The sequence below is a fragment of the Eulemur rufifrons genome, chromosome 8 (genome assembly GCF_041146395.1).
Source record: "Eulemur rufifrons isolate Redbay chromosome 8, OSU_ERuf_1, whole genome shotgun sequence".
Classification (NCBI taxonomy): domain Eukaryota; kingdom Metazoa; phylum Chordata; class Mammalia; order Primates; family Lemuridae; genus Eulemur; species Eulemur rufifrons.
Window position 1 is genome coordinate 5957497 of NC_090990.1, and position 18549 is coordinate 5976045.

The 18549-nt window shown below is 43.9% G+C and overlaps 1 protein-coding gene and 1 pseudogene across 2 annotated transcripts; both read left to right on the forward strand.

Moving 5' to 3' along the window:
- LOC138390443 (large ribosomal subunit protein eL14 pseudogene) lies at nt 1-648 on the forward strand (annotated as a pseudogene).
- A 1069-nt stretch (nt 649-1717) lies between these two features.
- Nucleotides 1718-18150, forward strand: LOC138390444 (centromere protein S). 2 transcript variants are annotated; one of them, XM_069479329.1, is made up of 6 exons: nt 1718-1768; nt 4422-4545; nt 5210-5243; nt 8660-8726; nt 10971-11146; nt 17865-17913. In XM_069479329.1, exons 1-5 carry the CDS (start codon nt 1718-1720, stop codon nt 11109-11111), a joined length of 417 nt encoding a protein of 138 aa, XP_069335430.1. In that variant the 3' UTR covers nt 11112-11146; nt 17865-17913. The 2 variants fall into 2 exon arrangements, with proteins under 2 accessions (XP_069335430.1, XP_069335431.1); XM_069479330.1 differs by lacking the exons at nt 1718-1768; nt 4422-4545; nt 5210-5243; nt 8660-8726; nt 10971-11146 and adding an exon at nt 16689-16787 and having other exon boundaries at nt 17865-18150.
- The last annotated feature ends 399 nt before the right edge of the window (nt 18151-18549 follow it).

An 18549-nucleotide genomic window follows, 5' to 3' on the forward strand; every position in this document is an offset into this window, starting at 1 on the left:
GCTGCTGCCATGGTGTTCAGGCGCTTCGTGGAGGTTGGCCGAGCAGCCTACGTCTCCTTTGGACCTCATGCTGGAAAGCTGGTCACGATTGTAGATGTTATTGATTAGAACAGGGCTTTGGCTGATGGACCTTGCACTCGGGTAAGAAGACAGGCCATTCCTTTCAAATGCATGCAGCTCACCGATTTCATCCTCAAGTTCCCACACAGTGCCCGCCAGAAGTATGTCCGACAAGCCTGGCAGAAGGCAGACATAAATACAAAATGGGCAGCCACAAGATGGGCCAAGAAGATTGAAGCCAGAGAAAGGAAAGCTAAGATGATGGACTTTGATCGTTTTAAAGTAATGAAGGCAAAGAAAATGAGGAACAGAATAATCAAGAATGAAGTTAAGAAGCTTCAAAAGGCAGCTCTCCTAAAACCTTCTCCCAAAAAAGCACCTGCTAAGGGTGCTGCTGCAGTTGCAGCAGCTGCTAAAGTTCCAGCAAAAAAGATGACCACTGCAGGCAAGAAGGCTCCAGCCCAGAAAGCCGCAGGCCAGAAGACAGCACCTCCTCCAGAAGCTCAGAAGGGTCAAAAAGCTCCAGCCCAGAAAGCACCTGCTCCAAAGGCATCTGGCAAGAAAGCATGAGAGGCTATTATAAAAGTAATAAAGGTTCTTTTTGACATGTTGGCAAAAAAAACCAAAAAACAAAAAAACAAAAACTGTACTCCTTTATCAATGGCAATGAGGTGAATGGGATAATCCGGCATTTGATTTGTGTCTGATTTTTGTGACATTGTTGGTGATAGAATTATAGAAATTGATGGTGAATTTTGCAAGATATACCTACTGAAGGTATCTGTGTATGGAGTTTACAATAGAGTTTGTTTTTTTTTTGGTTTTTTTTTTTTTTTTTTTTGAGACAGAGTCTCACTCTGTTGCCCAGGCTAGAGTGCCATGGTGTCAGCCTCGCTCACAGCAACCTCAAACTCCTGGGCTCAAGCAATCCCCCTGCCTCAGCCTTCCGAGTAGCTGGGACTACAGGCATGCGCCACCACGCCTGGCTAATTTTTTCTATATATTTTTAATTATCTGGTTAATTTCTTTCTATTTTTTAGTAGAGACGGGGTCTCGCTCTTGCTCAGGCTGGTCTCAAACTCCTGACCTCGAGCGATCCTCCTGCCTTGGCCTCCCAGAGTACTAGGATTACAGGCGTGAGCCACCGCGCCTGGCCTACAATAGAGTATTGCATTTCATTATTTGTAAAGTATGGGCTATATATCTTTTACGTCAGTAAAATTTATGGTAACAAACTTTGTACCCTCTTTGGGAGGCCGAGGCAGGAGGATCGCTTGAGGCCTGGAGTCCAAGACCAGCCTTGGCAAGAGTCAGGACCCGCCCCCCGACCCGCGTCTCCACCAAAAATAAAAAACAGACAAAACTTTGGGCCTATACACACAGGTTTTTGCGGAGACCTGATTGGCAGAGTCAGGATCTGGGGTGCAGCAGTAACCTGGAGGTGACGCCCCCATCCTGGCCGCGCCACCTCAGCTGACCGACCGCGAAGATCCCTCCCCGCAGCCGCCGCCAGGGGCAGCGCGCGAGGCAGGGAGGAGCTTCGCGCTTTGTCCCCCCGCGCGGCCCGTCGCCCTCGCACAGGCGGGAAAATCCGACCGGGCGGTCGGGCCACCGCCCCTTTCCACTCTCGCGCGGTTGCCTGAGTCGGCCCGCTGTGATGGAGGAGGAGGCGGAAGCCGAGGAGCAGCAGCGATTCTCTTACCAACAGGTACAGGAAAAGCGGGCCCCGAGTGGGCTGGGCAAGGATGGCGTCGAGTTTCGGCACATGAAAAGGCCCTGCAGCCTCAGTTGCCTTGTTTTTGGGGTCCGCACCACGGGTGCTGGTTACCCCCCGCGCATCTGCGCATGCGCCGGCTATGCTGCCGCGGGAGGTGCTGGGAGGCGGTTTCCGCGGCAACGCGGCTGGACTCGGGCTGCGGCGTCCCGGGAGGAGGCTGATTCCCCGAGAGCTCCCGGGAGCGCGCGGGCTCTGGGTTCCGGCACCGGCCTTATAGCTTTGTGACTAGGCCTGGGTCTCCCCTTCTCACGCGGGGTTGTTGTGAGGGTGGAATGTGGGCATTAAAGGAGAGAATCGAGGAAACGCACTTAGCGCTCTGAAATGCCGGCCCCCGGAACCCTGAGCTCCCTTTACGGACGAGGGGGCCGCGCCGCAGAGCCCCAGAACTCGTCTCGGCCCGCCGCCCTGTGATTGTGTTGACTCTGGCCCAAATGCAGTTTTCTTCCATGTAAAATAGGAGTAAAAATAACCACCTCTCAGGTAGTTGTGGGCATTCCAGTCGTTCCTTTAGTCAGCACCGGGAATACAGGGTGGCAGAGTCAGGACATAGTGCTGAAGAAAGGCGTGGAGTGATAGCCTCAAAGACGATTGGCTGAGGAAACACGAGGGTGAGCTCAGGACGTGGGAGTTTCCTGTCTAAAAAGTGTTCGCTTTTCAGCATTTTGCTATATTTCCTTGCTCTTTATTCTGAATTATTTGAGAAGTAATTGCAGATATCTTGACATTTCACCTTTACATTTTGATACTTTAGTATTCATCTCCCAAGAACAAGGCCATCCTTCTACATCATTTCTATTATCATTCTCGGGAAGTTTAATATTGATAAAATCCTATTACTGAATGTACAGTCCATATTCGGATGTTTACAATTGTCCTAAAGATGGTTCTTTTAGCCATCTTTTTTCCTTCATCCAGGATCAGATCAAGGATGGGCCTTGCATTTGGTAATCCCGTCTTTTCGGTCTTCTTCACCCTCTTTTTGTCTTTCATGACATTGATGGTTTTGAAGAGTCCATTCATGGCAAAGGTGTATTGGGAGATAAACTCGAGAGTAGGGGTTGTCCTTTTCATTTCTGGGTTCTCAGCCCGTAGAACAGAGCCTGGCTGTCAACAGACAATAAATACTGATGAAATGAGGCTGCAAAGATGGGCTGAGAAATTTGACTCTCAGCTGTGGTGAGCCGGTAGAAGATCCCACCATTCATTCAACCAGCCGTTCTTGGTACTAGGTAGATAGCAGTAAACGAAACTGACAGGGTCCTGCCCTTGAGGAGTTTAGAGTCTAGTGATTTAGCATCCAAGTGCAGTGGTGTCTGCAGCACGAGAAGGCCTGGACGGGGTGTGTGGGAGGAACACAGAAAACTTCCTACAGCCAAGAGCATTCAGAATCCTTGTCCTGTAACCCCATCCCACCCCATCCATACCTAAATAACATGACCTTGATCCAGAGGTGGGGGATGCCTGTTGTCCCAGCTACTCTGGAGGCTAAGACAGGAGGATCGCTTGAGCCCAGTATTCAAGGCTGTAATATTAATAGCTGAGACTGGCGACTGTACTCCAGCCTGGGCAACATACGGAGACGCTATCTCTAAAAAAAAAAAAAAAGAACTTGGAGTTCATACCTCCTAGGTCTATGGTTCTTTGGCTCCTCCTCCCAGGACCCTCAACTTAACCTATATCTGAAACTGAGGAAGGTAGATGCCTTTCTCATCTGGCCTCTATCCCAGGGTCCGGACTTGTGTTTTTTGCAGTTCCTCCTCATCTTGCCTATATAGTGAACACTTGCTGGCAGATTTTACACTGTCTTAGTTTCAGCTGTCTCCATGTCCAGTTCAGCTCTGTCTTTGGCACAGAGACAGAACACACTCTGAAGGGCTCCACAAAAGCTTGTTGATAGGTGACCGAGACCATTGCTTAGCTTGTTTTGCTTTTGTCTTGAGGTTTTTCCTTCTCTCTCTATTTTTCTTCTCTGCATGGGGAAGAGATATGTTTTTTAGTACCTGAAAGAGTTGCCGAGGAACAGTGAGGACCCTGCTGAGGTGGGCTAGCAGACTTCCAAATCAGGAGGGTCAGGTGTGCCCTCAGGAGCCTTTCCTGGTCTTGTCCTGTATTTTTGTTCTTTGTGACATGCAGGCCTGGAGCTGCCAGGGACTTGCGGCCGAGGCATGGGATCCTGCTGGATGTACTTGATTAACCACCTGAAGGGCAAAATCCTCTGCCTGGTTTTTCACTGTGTTCCCCAAACACCTCGCATTACACCCTTGCTCAGTGGGAACTCGCAGATAGTTGTGGAATGAGTAAAGTCATGCAGATACTCTGATTTCTTTCCCTGCTGACCTGCCCTCATAATTCCTTATCTTTACTTGACCTAAATCATAACCATTAACAAGGAAGTAATGTTTCTACAAGTCACACTCCAGAGGGTCTCATTAATTTATTAGTATGCTTGAAAAGTTACTCAGCCATTATGGAAGATGCTGAAGGAATTAGGCTGAGCAGACTCTCTCCTTGGTGTTAATTTTTTAAGGTGTGAAAGTTCCCATTTGCAACCTTACCCATGAAGTATTTTGATTTTTTTTCCCAGAGGCTAAAGGCAGCAGTTCACTATACTGTGGGTTGTCTTTGCGAAGAAGTTGCATTGGACAAAGAGATGCAGTTCAGCAAACAAACCATTGCAGCAATTTCAGAGATGACTTTTCGACAGTGCGGTATGAAGCCTTGGTCTTCCTGTCTGTATAAATTCCAAAGGCTGATTTTGTCTGGGGGCAGCGGGTAGGTGGGAGCTGTGGTCTGTCTGGCCAGCAGACAGAGAACATTGTCATCATCACACATTCTTCATGAAACATTTCTTTTTCTTGGCTGTAAGATTTGGATATTTTGTGGAAAGAACTGTTTTTTTTTTTCCCTCGTTATGCTAACACCTTTATTTTATTGTGTTTTAAGCTGCCCTGATGGCTGGAACATTAGACATTACATTTTTTATTTCAATGCTTATAACATTTTTATATCGCCCATAGTTTATTTGACGGCTGAACTTATGGCATTGGTATTTGCTTGACTTCAGAGGAAATTAATGTCTTTACAAGCCCTAACTGTAGAATTTAAAGTTAAAGGATAGTTTCTAGAAACCAAAGGTGTAGTCACAATTAACGGAAGGCTTGCAATAGAGGGTAGAGAGTTCTGGGAAGGACAAGGAGGTCATAATGAATAAAAAAGCTAAGGGCTGTTATAAAATGGCAGGGCTGCCGGAAATGCCTCCTCTCACCTTTAACAGGATTTGTTGTATTAATATTGGTCACGGTATTGACTGTAGAATTCAAGACTGAGGTAAAGGTAGCTAAAGTGTATGTCTTGTCTCTTTTTTTTTTCCAGAAAATTTTGCCAAAGACCTTGAAATGTTTGCAAGGTGGGTAGAGACTTTGAATATCCGATGCTGCGTCTATTTACATTCTTTTGAGACTCTCCATCTGGTGGGATATTTCAGGAGAGCTTTAGCTATTCATTTTTTTGTGTGTTTTGTGGAGGCTTGTCTCTAATCATGACTCTGCAAGAATATAATGTCTGCTTTAATCATGTCGATTCAGACTTGTTTGGGCATTTTTTTGAAGTTTTCCAAGCAGTTTTTGTTAAAGAACCCAAGTCATTCAGTTCCAGGTTAAAAAGATGTGAATAACGTCTCTAGGAGTCTGAATGTGAGCGGGGTGAGCCTGTTTTAAAACACGTCTTCGGGAGGGCTTGATGGCTCAGGGTCTGAGACGCTGTGTCTGGGGTGGCCGCCCCTCTGCAGCGTGGGCCACTGCATGCTCCGTGCGGTAATTGCTCGCAGGTGGACAGATAATGACAGGCAGAGGCTTTCATTTGCCACATTTGTCACGAATAAGACACACTCCTTGGAAAGTGGGTGACTTGCTTTCAGCTGGTAAAGCTCTAGCTTTTACAGGTGATTTATGCTCCTCTCTTCAATTAGTACCCCAGGTAATTGAAAACAATTGCAGCGAATTGCTTTTATGAAGCAATTTGAATGACTAAGGCCTGAAAGGGCTAAAGCTTTCTAATTTGCTGCCACTTCCATTCGGTGCCAGCCTCTCCCACACCCCATACTTTTCACCTTGCTCCCTTTAGCTCTTTGTTTCTCACATGCATATTTTGAATGAATTAAAGCAGTAGGTTCTCAGAGGGCAGGCTCTAAATCTTTCCTATTCCTGTATATATTAGTCCCTAAAAACTGCTTAGCATCTTGAGCTTGGCCAAAAGGGACAAGATAGTATTATGGGCTACTGATAGCTCATGTGGCCTATTCACTGAGTTCAAGCAGTTGCCCTATATGTGTCCCCCCCCCACCCCCACCCCGCCCAAAATATATTTATCACCTTTACTTGCCATTTCTGTGTTAGCTGTGGAAAAAGACAATTAAAAATTTAAAATACTTTTGTGAAAATTCTAGAAATAAAAATGAAGTTTCATTTAGCATAGTAATGCATTAAGCTTTCAGGTATTCTGTGTCTTTTATAATTACATACACGGTTGATTTTTCTTCTGCTGGGTACTGAGGGGTGAAGTGGGGGTGTGTGTGAGAGAGAGAGACTTAGATTGTCAGTTCCACAAGGAGGGACATCATCTTGTATGTAAAAGAGTGTGTGGAAAGGCTTTCAGCTGCTGTTCTGTAGGATGGACCACCAGAGGCTCTCTCAACTGTAAGAGATGGCTCATCTTCGTCAGTGTCCGTGTGTGTCCAGCGCTCCTGAGGTTGCCTCCTGAGCCGCCGGGTGACTGCGGAGCCCAGTCATGAGGCTCTTGCGGGTTGGGGCAGCACCCTTCTTTCCGGTGCAATCCGTATGTGCAAAGTTTCTTTGAAGACTCATCCTTTGCCTGAATTTTACTTTCATTTTCATGATATTTCAGTTTGCTTTCATACAAAAAAGTATTGTTTCAATGTTTATCCCTGAATATTGGTATTCCCAGAAGGTCAGCTTTGGTTATCCTGTGGCTTTGAGTTGTCCCTATCATACTTCCTCTACTCCCAAGACTATGATTACCCCACTTTGAGAAATCAAAAATATATACTGTTTCAGGTCAATTATATATTAAATAGTCTTTGTAGGCTGGCGTGGGGACCTAACCAGTATTTGTAACATTGTTTCTATGAGAAAATGCATTTAAATTCCAAATAATCAATCCACCTACAAACTTTGGAAAACCAGCTCCCAATTTAAGTTGTGAATTTCTTTTATTTAGCTCTGAAATCTCTAGTCTCCTCATATTGTTAATTTTGAAGAAGATAGGTATTCTATAGTAAAGAAATTCCAGGAACATTAGGAAATAATCTTTAAAACCTGTGTTGCTAAGAGTGTTAATGAAAAATTGCTCTGTTACTTTCCCTAGTAATTTTCTGGAGTCAGAGCTTTAATTTAGGATAGTCTATGATATACAGTGGCTGGCATAGGCTACACCTGCCCCTTCATCTAGGAAAGTGGTGCAGAGATACCAGAGGCCAAGTCGAGTGGTAGAGAGGATTGAGAGAGTCACTTTCTAGACACTTCTTTGTGAACACATAAGATAAGCTCACTCTGTAAACAGTTCAGTATGCTTGTTCCTTTTACTGTACTTTAAGAAGAATGTACATACACACATAGCAGCCAGATTGTGTGATTGAGACTGGGCCACGCTGTGTCCATGGGCACTTAATATTCTTCATCCAGAACATCGTAGACTGGCTTTGTACTTTGTGGCTGCTATTGTATCATCTTCTGTCTGACTTTTTCTCTTTCTCCTCTGTCTTGGTCCTTGTGGGGTGCTAATTAGAAGTTATCTCCTGAAATGAATATTATCTCAGGACAAGTAGATATTGTCAACCATGATGAGATGAGGTGGCATTTGCACATTTCGCAGAATGTGAAGGATTAATTTGGTCAAATTATGGAGTATACTTTCTGTGTGACTTTATTTTCTAACTCAGCACGTACTCAGTGAGGACTCACTATGTATGCTGGCCACTTTGCTAGTTAAGGATACAAAGATTCCTACTTATTTCTGCTTACAAGTTCTTCCTTATTTTGGGGGGGGATGGAGTTAGAAATGGCAAGAAGGGGTGTAATCAGAGTAATACATCATTGAATAGAGCTTATTATCTTGAATTATCTTTCATAGCAAAGATAAGAGGACTGGAGTGAGTATTTGAGTCCAAATTGTGAGCAGGAAACAGACTCCAGTTTCAAGGATGTTCTTTGTTCTACCTGGGATATTGCGGAGGGAATGCATTAACTCCTTGTTGGGAAACAGGACATTGGGAGGCATCTGCATATGCTTTTTCGTGAAAGTTAGCCCTTGGGGGAAGAGTTTCAGGATCTTGATGTAAGTAAAGCCATGCTCTCTGGAAATTCTCTTTGTTCTTCTACTTAATCTCTGTTAAAGCAGAGGTGTTTGTATTGTGAGACTCACTTTCTCTGCACTGAAGTTGTACACTACTGACCTTCTTGCTTTTTCTGTGGTGTTCGTTGTGACCACTGTGCCCAAGCAAGACACTTTTGAGAGAGTTTTAACTCCTCAGGCTCCTTTTTGTGTTCTCGGTCTTCAGGCACCCGTGGTCTTCAGGTGAAGGTGGACAGATGGGTGTCTGCTTTCTCTTGGTCTCTTTATTTAATCGATATCTTGACTAGTAACTTCACTTATTTTTGTGTCAGTGTTGCTTAATGACCTTGATCTAAAAAGATGGGCTACTTAGAGATCCTTGCTAGTTTCAAGTCTGACCATGAACTTTCATGTTTCATCAAAACTTTAAATAATACCAAACATTTTGGTGACTTGTTCCTGCCCTTTCTACAGACATGCGAAAAGAAGCACAATTAACACTGAAGATGTGAAGCTCTTAGCCAGGAGGAGTAATTCACTGGTGAGAGATGAATTTCTTTCCTCACTCCCCTTTCCCATCAGAATACATTATTCCCAATTAATCACTTGAAGCCATGAAGTTATTCCCCAGGGCACCTTGCATTAAAAACTAGAGATGTTCGAACCATTCCGACCTGCCTGTAATTTATGGTCTTTCTTTCATTAAGATGGATCTTGCTAAGCCAATTTGAAATTTTCTAATCAGCACTCTCTGGATTTCATAATTTGCCTTTTTTGTAATACCTCAAAACTTTGGTCCCATGTTTCATTTACAACATGATGTCAGAGACTGGTCACAGGCTGGAGTCTGTGGGGACAGCTTTGTTATGGTGTTCGCAATTTCCTGATGGGCCAGGCATGGAAGGAATATCGGTATGGCTGAATGCACAGGAAAACCACACTTTTTTTTATCTTTTCAAGTCTAGAAACCACCTTGACCAAGCCCTCATTTTCCAGGTGACGACGACACTGGCACCCAGAGATGCCGTGATCATCCCAGGCTAGTGGCTGTGGCCCATGGCAGATCTAGGACACTGGGGAGGTTTCCTGACTCAGTCTAATGCTCCCAGTTAGAACACTTAGGGCTCTCTCTATAACGTGGGCTCCACAAGGGAGGGATTGGTTTGTTATTCTATGCTCCATCTATGTTGCCTAGAACAGTGCCTGGCACGTAGGAGGGGCCTCATAAAGTCATTGAATGAAAGAATTTGTATAGTACTTTACAGTTTACAGGGGCTTTTTTTTTTTCTCTTTTGAGACAGGTTCTTGCTTTCTTGCCTGCGCTAGAGTGCAATGGCATCATCAGAGCTCACTGCAATTTCAAACTCCTGGGCTCAAGCAGTCCTTCAGCCTTAGCCTGCCTAGTAGCTGGGACTACAGGCACATGCCACCCTGCCTGGATAATTCTTCTATTTTTTTGTAGAGACGGGGTCTCACTGCATTGTTCAGGCTGATCTCAAAACTCCTGGCTTCAAGTGATCCTCCTTCCTTAGCCTCCCAAAATGCTGAGATTACAGGCATGAGCCACTGTGCCTGGCCTATAGGGGTTTTATAGATATTATTTTAGATATATTATTTAATCCTCACAACCACCCTGTACTTTTTTTCTTTTTAATGACAGGGTCTTGCTCTGTCACCCAGACTAAAGTGCAGTGGCATGGTCATAGTTCACTGTAGCCTCAAATTCCTGGGCTCAAGAAATCCTCCCACCTCAGCCTCCTGAGTAGCCGGGACTACAGGCATGCGCCACCATGCCCAACTAATTTTTCTACTTTTTATAGAGATGGAGTCTCACTATATTGCCCAGGCTGGTCTTGAACTCCTGGTTCAAGTGATCCTCCCACTTTGGCCTCCCAAAGCACAAGGATTACAGGTGTGAGCCACCATGCTCAGTCTGTTTTTATTTTGGACTCTTAATTTTTTCATCTAACAGAACCTCATTATTGAAGAAAGTACAACTAAATTTGTACATCTGACTAAGTCCTCGTGAGGGCATGGACCTTGTCTTATTTACCTTTTATCTCTAGTACTTGGTACATAGTAGTTGCTCAGTAAATTTTAGTTGGATAAATTTAGGGAGTTTTTTTTTTTGAGGACGAGTCCCGCTCTGTCACCCTTCTAGAGTGCTGTGGCGTCAGCCTAGCTCACAGCAACATCAAACTCCTGGGCTCACGTGATCCTCCTGCTTCAGCTTCCCGGATAGCTGGGACTACAGGCATTCACCCCACTTTTTTTTTTTTTTTCTATTTTTAGTTGCCCGGCTAATTTTTTTCGATTTTTTAGTAGAGACAGGGTCTTGCTCTTACTCAGGCTGGTCTCGAACTCCTGACCTCAAGTAATCCTCCTGCCTCGGCCTCCCAGAGTGCTAGGATTACAGGCATGAGCCGCTGTGCCCAGCCAATTTAGGGGGATATTGATTATACTTGTGCTTTATAGATTATATTTGTGATTGGCATGCCCTATACAAGCTCCAAATTTTTTAATTCTTTTGAGTATTTAAGGAACTCGTGCATTGAAGCATACTGCTTGGAAGATATGTGAATAGTAATGAGCTGATTTTTGTAGTTGATTCCTTTTTCTAGATAACAATTTGAAGCTGCATTTAGCTCTAAGAAATGTAACCCAGGCGTTTCCACCCAAATTTGTTGGGTGGGGGTGGTTGGGGAAGGTGTAGTTATTTATTTTTTTTTAGGTTTATAAAATGATTTACAACCAGATATAAATGTAGGGGGTTTTTTTTTTGTAGCTAAAGTACATCACAGAGAAAAGTGAAGAGATTGTTCAGATTAACCTAGAACTAAAGGCAAAGAAGAAAAAGAAGTTGGAGGATGAAAACAAAAATTTAAATGAGCCATCAGAGGCTGGAGCAGACCAAAGTGACAATTAAACTCTCTCAACGTGGAAAATGCAGTCTTTTAGCAGGTAGAGCCACCTAAAAATATGTATTGTCACAAAGGGAATTTTGCAGGGATAAGTAGACATTAAAAAATAAAAAAGGCTGGGCAGCTTTTTTTGTCCTGTATTCTCCAAGCCATTAACTGTAAAAGGTGGTTTAAAAGAGAACTGGAAACTCTTGAGCAAAATACTCCCATAACTCACTCAAGAACACAAAAAAGGCATGTGTTTGGTACATATTGGAAATTATATCTATTCCAATTAATAAAATGTGCTAGCAATTAAACATGGTTGACTTTTTCAAGCAAAAATCATAGTTATTTCTTCATTCTTTGACATAATTTCCTAGGCTAAATGACAATCTCCAAAAGATGAGTAAAGGTATATTTATTTAGCTCTTCTGATTACTAGTGTTGTTTTTATTTATTTATTTATTTATTTATTTTTTTTGAGACAGAGTCTCACTTTGTTGCCCGGGCTAGAGTGAGTGCCGTGGCGTCAGTCTAGCTCACAGCAACCTCAAACTCCTGGGCTTAAGCGATCCTACTGCCTCAGCCTCCCGAGTAGCTGGGACTACAGGCATGCGCCACCATGCCCGGCTAATTTTTTGTATATATATATTTTAGTTGTCCATATAATTTCTTTCTATTTTTAGTAGAGACAGGGTCTCGCTCTTGCTCAGGCTGGTCTCGAACTCCTGACCTCGAGCGATCCACCCGCCTCGGCCTCCCAGAGTGCTAGGATTACAGGCGTGAGCCACCACGCCCGGCCACTAGTGTTTTTAAACACATTCCCCCTACGATCACCAGGTAAAAAGATGTATGTTTGGGAATGGTCCTTTTTACTTTTTAAAGGTGATTTTCTCCAGAAACACAGTTTATATGACTTTTCTCTGGACATTTTGTAATTAAACTATGGTTTTGCGGGCAGTAGTTTTGCTTGAGGGGAAAATCTGGGACAGTTATTCCAGAACACTTCAATGTTTCATTCTCTATTTTAGTTTATGAGAGACGATGCTCCAGGAGCATGATTCTGCTGTGTTGTCGTGTCTTTGGGATTTCTAGAGATCCAGGCATGCCTTTCCCTTATGGGGAACTAGGGTGGAGAAAAGGACTGGCATTTACAGAGCCCATTCTGTGCGCCAGGTACTACCCCGGGCGTTCCATATGTTACCTCACTGGATCTTGACGACTTTATCAGAGGAAATCTGATTCTCCCCATTTTCCTGATGAGCAAACTGAAGCTTAATGAGGTTAAGCAGCTGCCCAGGATCACCAGGCTATTGATCAGTAGAGACAGCATTCACATTCGGGGCTGCTGGCTCTACAGTGGGCAAGAGAGAAAAGGGCACATATTTTGGGTGGGATTTATACCATCCATGCTCAAATATGGTCAGCAAAAGACACCCCAAAGCCTTATTCTCAAAGGGAAGTGCTAAGCTATGGTCATGGTAAAGCACTGAATTTAAACTTTATGGTTTCAGGTCTGTAAATAATTAATCATTTGATCTCATATTAATTATAATATCTGCGTGTCACATCTATGAAAGAAAAGTGAATCATAAAGCCTTGTATCCTTATAGCACATTCAGCCAAAGACCTGTATGTTGGCAGTTTCATTTTTGAATAAGCTCTGTTTAAACTCCTCATCAACAAGGTTTAGGGAATAGATGCTGTGGACTTTCCAAAGGTTGACACATGCAGGTTTGCATCTTGGGTTTGCAACTCTAATAGCTGTGTGACTTGCTGCAACTTTGTGCTTTTATCAATGAAATAGGGTTAAAAGTCCCTGGCAATGAGGTTGTATGTGGCAATAAAAGAAAATGAGTAGAATCATTGTAACATGTTATTTTTATAGATTTTTGTAGCTTCTGAAACTCAGTATACACATGACTCACAGTGGTGAGCCTTCGTGTGCCATGGGTGTCCTGTCTGATAAGATATGTGAATAGCAATGAGTTGATTTTAGTGGGACCTCCTGGTTGGTGTGGGTATTTTGATATGAAGTTTTCTAGCCAGATGAGAATACTGACTTGACATTCATGTAATCTTCTGGTTTATTTGGCATATTTATGCATGACCTGTGTATACTTTGGACAAGTGGTCTTATGATGCATTTTTCAGGGATTATAACACAGGGAGGTCAGACTTCATAAGGAATAGCTGACTCCATTCCCCTTATTCTTGTGAGCTGCCTCTTTCCCTGCACATTCCAATTAGGGTTTAGTTTATTCTGGAATGTCTAGGGTTATCTACGTCATCCTTTACAATTCCATCCTTGGTGACAGAGGGCAGAAAGGACTTCTAGAGGGCTCTTTGTGGGCTTGCTTCCTCAGAGTTTTAGAAGCTCATCTGTGCTTTCACTAAACCTACAGATGATTAACCATATAAAGAAGCAAATGTCTTTGAAATAAATATGACATGGTAACATAGAGGCAATTTGCATTTAAAATATTTGTCGTCTCCTACTGACAACAATTACTGAAAAAGCTTGAAATAAAAGAGCCTGTGTTAATTTATTATTACTGACTTTACTGGAGCCAGGGAGGTTTCAAAGCATCTCCTTCTGTACGTAGCAGCAGCTGGAATGCACGGGGAAAGGTCTGTACTGGACTTGTATGTAGCTGATATCTTAAAACCCAGATTTCTAAGAAAGGTTAATTGGGCACGCTGATTCCCTTTGCTGAATTATGGAATCTTATAGAGAACCCTTAGAGATCATTTAGTGCCATCTCCCCCTCAACATAGGAACCCGTTCTATAGTATTCCTTATATATGGTTCCCAGGCTCCTGAATTCCTCCAGGGATGGAAAGCCTTTTCCATTATTGGACACTAATTGTTACAAGTTTCTTCTGTATATAAAGAAAAGTCTTCAACCTTCTAACTTCTATCTAGGTCCTAGTTCTGCCCTTTAGGATAAGTAATCTTTGTTTTTCAAAATAATTCAGTAATGAGTTCCTTTTAATCAAAGTTCCCATTCATTAATGTTTTCAGAAACACATTATTGCATAAAACATTACATTTTGAGCTCTAGGAGGGCAGGCCTTGAAGTGGTGAGCACTGATCACCCAGTGCCTTGTGTGGTGCCTGGCACATGGTAGGCACCCCGTGAATACTTGTCCCCGGTGGTTGAGATGTGCTGGTGGAGTAGGTAGGAGCCCTTGCTTAGGTAACATGGCTCTAATCAGGGGTTTCCAACATTCTGTAGTGAGGAGCTCTTCTATACACAGTTGAGGGAGTAAGTGATTGAGGATGTCTCCTTAATAAGAATTCCTGACATTAAGTACCTACTGTGTCTTCTGCTTGCAATAGGTGCTTACATGATCTCATTTGGTTCTCACAACACTTAGGAGGTAGGTAGTACGTACTGTTTTTATCCCCATTTTATAGAAGAGGAAACTGAGGCCACACACAGGTTGATTAAATGGCAAAGCCAGGATTTTAGTCTAGAGCCTGCACACCTTAAAGTACTAAGAGATGTTCCCACCTTCTTGAAATGGTCCTTATCACCTGTCATGAAGCCTTCCCCAGCCTGCAGCATATAAGCCTCCTTGGCACACTTCTTGTGCTGCTGAAACTGTACCTTTCTTTCATTTGTACTTATGTATCCTACCGCACCTAGGCTGTGACAGCTGTCAGGGTGTGGGTGGAGGGGGTCCTTTGTGTTATGCGAGTTCTATGTACATACTGGGTGCTCAGAATGTTCAACAAGCCCATTGAATAAAATGTGCAAAATGTGCTGAAGATATAAGAAGTTGGCTGAGCTACTGCAAATTTACCTGCACGAATACCCCAAAATTTTTAGTCTCATTTGTGGGAATTATTTTAGGCAAAAAATATTTGGTGGAGGCCAGGCGTGGTGGCTCACGCCTGTAATCCTAGCACTCTGGGAGGCCGAGGCGGGAGGATCGCTCAAGTTCAGGAGTTCGAGACCAGCCTGAGCAAGAGCGAAACCTCGTCTCTACTAAAAATAGAAAGAAATTATCTAGACAGCTAAAAATATATAGAAAAAATTAGCCGGGCATGGTGGCTGTAGTCCCAGCTACTCGGGAGGCTGAGGCAGAAGGATCGCTTGAGCCCAGGGATTTGAGGTTGCTGTGAGCTAGGCTGACACCACGGCACTCTAGCCTGGGTGACAGAGTGGGACTCGGCCTCAAAAAATAAATAAATAAATAAAATTGGTGGAGAAAGGACTAAGCAACATATGATGTGTAAGCCACAGGTCGTCAGGCCATGCTGCTTTTACCTAGAATCTTAAACTAATCAAGCAGAAAGACTGTGACAGATGAAATTCAGGACTGAGATTTCCCTTGTGAAGGGGTATGAACCAGGACTTTGGGGAACAGAAAACAAATATGTTTACTTCTGGGAAGAGCCCTGGGTTCTTTTGTTACTTTATTTCATTTATAGCCTTCCTTGGATGTTGGTCACCTCTGGCAGGTTTAGGGGTGGGTGTTTCAGATTTTACTAGCTGTCTCAGTGGGGTGAAGGAGCCTGTGCCTTTGCGTGATTCTGAAACTGGGATCTGTGAGGGAAAGCCAGGAGGTGGCTCAGAGAGGGACTTCAGTGCACTTCTCAGCAGTGGCGCTGTCTTTGGGGGGAGAGTGAGCCCTGGGAGCCAGCCAAGCACACATCGGGGCATTGCTTTTCCAATTGTGACTGTGACCTACAGTAGCAATGTGTCTTGTACACCTGACACATACACATAACCTGAAGCATTATCTATCCTTATTACACATGATGCACTCTAACTTCTATTTCATTCAAAAAGAAAAAAAAAGAGCTGGTCTGTGATCCACAAGCAGGTGGTCAGCAGCAGTATGGAAAGCGCCGGGCCGGTGCCTGGCTGCCTGAGGGCCAGCCTCACCTGGAGCTTGCTGGAAACTCAGGCACTCAGCTTCTTCCCACACCCACTACACCTGAATCTGCATCCCAGGTGATCGTGTGGGCTTCCCAGTTTGAGAAGGGCTGGCCTGGAGGACAGCGGGTCTGGCCTGTTGGGCTGGGAGGCCGTGCTGGGGGACGATCACGTGGGTCATCCTTGCCTGTGATTTGGTGAAACCAGTGGATGCTGTCGGAGCATCTCTCTGAGCCCTCATTGCCTCCTTGTTTCTTCTGCCTGTAGCAGACTCAGTCATACTTTTATATGGGCACAATTTCACATTTAAGCTCCTTATCCAAGGCTAATTTCATATTATGTTAAATCACTTGTTTTTGTTCTCGTGGCTTCCTGCTTGCCATAGGCATAATTACGAGGAAGTAGAACTCTTCAGAAGCAAGCACACATGCATTCCAAAATAAGAGCAAATTTACCCTCAACACAGGAAAAGACCTGAGGCTTTAATTAAGGGGTTAAATCCAATCCCAGAGCGCTTTTGTGGGCACTGATTGCTCAGGCTTATGCGTCAAGAGGGGTACAGGCTTTAGACATGTATAGACACAAAAAAACAGCTGGAGTTTGAGCTTAAAATACTCCCAGTCTCCAAAGAAGAGGCCCCAGTCTACGAAACGTTGACTTCAGGGCTGTATGAAGGAAGGGCAGCCGCGGAGAGAAGCGCCCGCCGGCAGGATGCCGCTGCCTGGGGGCCTCCTGTTGCTGCTGCTCTTGGGGGCCATGGCCACCGCTGCCCTGCCCCTGGAGGGCAGCCCCACTGGCCAAGACAGCGGGGTGAGTACGGTCCCTGCTCAGCCACACACTAGCCCACTCCCTGTCTGTCTCTTTTGTTAATGTTTTTGGCCATGCCCGTGGAGTCCGGCATCTGCATGGCGAGTGTGTGTGCATGCCTGGGGTGCAGTTCACAAGTAGGACAGGACGCAGGGCTGAACTTCGTGGTATTCCTCTCAGCTGGCCCATGGTACTGTGACATTGCATTCAGACCATTGATTCTCATTTACCTTCACCCGTCCCAACCCATGAAGTTTGTTAGAAACCTCTGCAGCTCAAGGTGAGCCTCTTCATGCCAGCTCGCTCTGTCTGCCAGTCCGTGAGACATTAAGTGATTGTACCAGTCTATTATAGCACAATCGTGGAGCTGCAAATGCCCATATTAGTCACACGGACTTCCGGAGCCTTAATTTATATATGTAGCACATGTTCTCACTGGCTCAGATTAATTGACATCATTACATTTTTCCACTGTGAGAATTTGTAACTTCATGAGGTGATTTATTTTTCTTTTTTCCGTCTTGAAAAAGTTCCAAGAAAGAGTACATGAAGTTGACCATTAAAAATGGATTTTTCTCTGAAATTACCAGATGAGTTTCAGACAGGTCATTTATCATCAGATTACTCCTAGGAGCTTTCTAAGGAACTTGAAAGAGCAGAATATAACGTCTCAATCTGATCTGTCTCAAGGAGCCACTTGTGGACATCCAGGTGTGTCCAAAGATAGGGAAACCGAGCTAAATGAGCCTGATCTACCTTGGGGGCTTCTTAGTTGCCAGTCACTTGTTGGGGGAAAATGACAGATTTCCTGACGTCTTCTAATTAAGGACCTCAGCAAAGATTATGGGGCAAAACCAGCAGTTTTTTTTCCTTAACTGAAAATTATCTTTTCCCTTTTTTCTAATTAGAGCAATTTCTTTAAGGTATTCTCTTAGCTTTCTCATCCTTTAAATGGAAATGTGATTTATTGTTATGGGGCATCTTTTTTTTTTTTTTAAGTGAGGGATTGTGTATATTTTAATGCTGCCTGAGCCAGACTGTTGATTTTTCTTTCCGTTGTCATCTGCTTCTCTTTAAAAGCATATACAGGAAGTGGCAGAAATAAAGAAAAGCAGCCTTTTGACTTTCCTTGCTTGGTGGTACGAGTGGACCTCCCAGGCCAGCGCTGGGCCCCTCAGGGGAGGGGAAGCCAGGGAGGTGTCCAAACGGCAGGAAGGCCGGCCCCTTCAGCAGTCCACGCGCCGAGATAAAACTCCCTGCAAGAATTTCTTCTGGAAGACCTTCTCCTCCTGCAAATAAAACTGCTCCCGTGATTACTCATGCAAACCGTGTAATGATGGACCTGAATAAAATGTGTTAAACAGCAGCGATCTTTCCTCTTTAGGTAGTTTCTTCTCCTTCCCAGGTCATTTGGAAAGTATTTTTTATTGAAATTCCAATAGTGCCCAATACTGACAGTATCTTGAGTAACTTGGAAGCCAAAGTGAACAGTTTCGATAAAGATTTTGTGATTTTGCTAGACCATACTCAATGCAGCCACTGGGCTTTCCTTCCAGACTTCATTGTGGTGCTTGGAAGTTGTTACGTCTTTGATTTAAAATAGCTAAAGGCTACATAATTAAGACTTCAGCATACCATCTTATTTCAGTTTATTTTTACATGAATTGTTTAAAAAATATTTCCCTCACATTAAAAGCAAATTTTTAACATCGTGCTCAAAGAGCAAAAATGATTATTCCTCATGTTTTAGCTGAAATTATTTTTA

Excerpts from the sequence above, each read along its gene's own strand:
- LOC138390444 (XM_069479329.1), top strand. The coding sequence starts at position 1,718 with ATGGAGGAGGAGGCGGAAGCCGAGGAGCAGCAGCGATTCTCTTACCAA. Across the intron at positions 4,546-5,209 it reads GATGACTTTTCGACAGTGCG|AAAATTTTGCCAAAGACCTT; the intron begins GTATGAAGCCTT and ends TTTTTTTTCCAG. Across the intron at positions 8,727-10,970 it reads CCAGGAGGAGTAATTCACTG|CTAAAGTACATCACAGAGAA; the intron begins GTGAGAGATGAA and ends TTTTTTTTGTAG.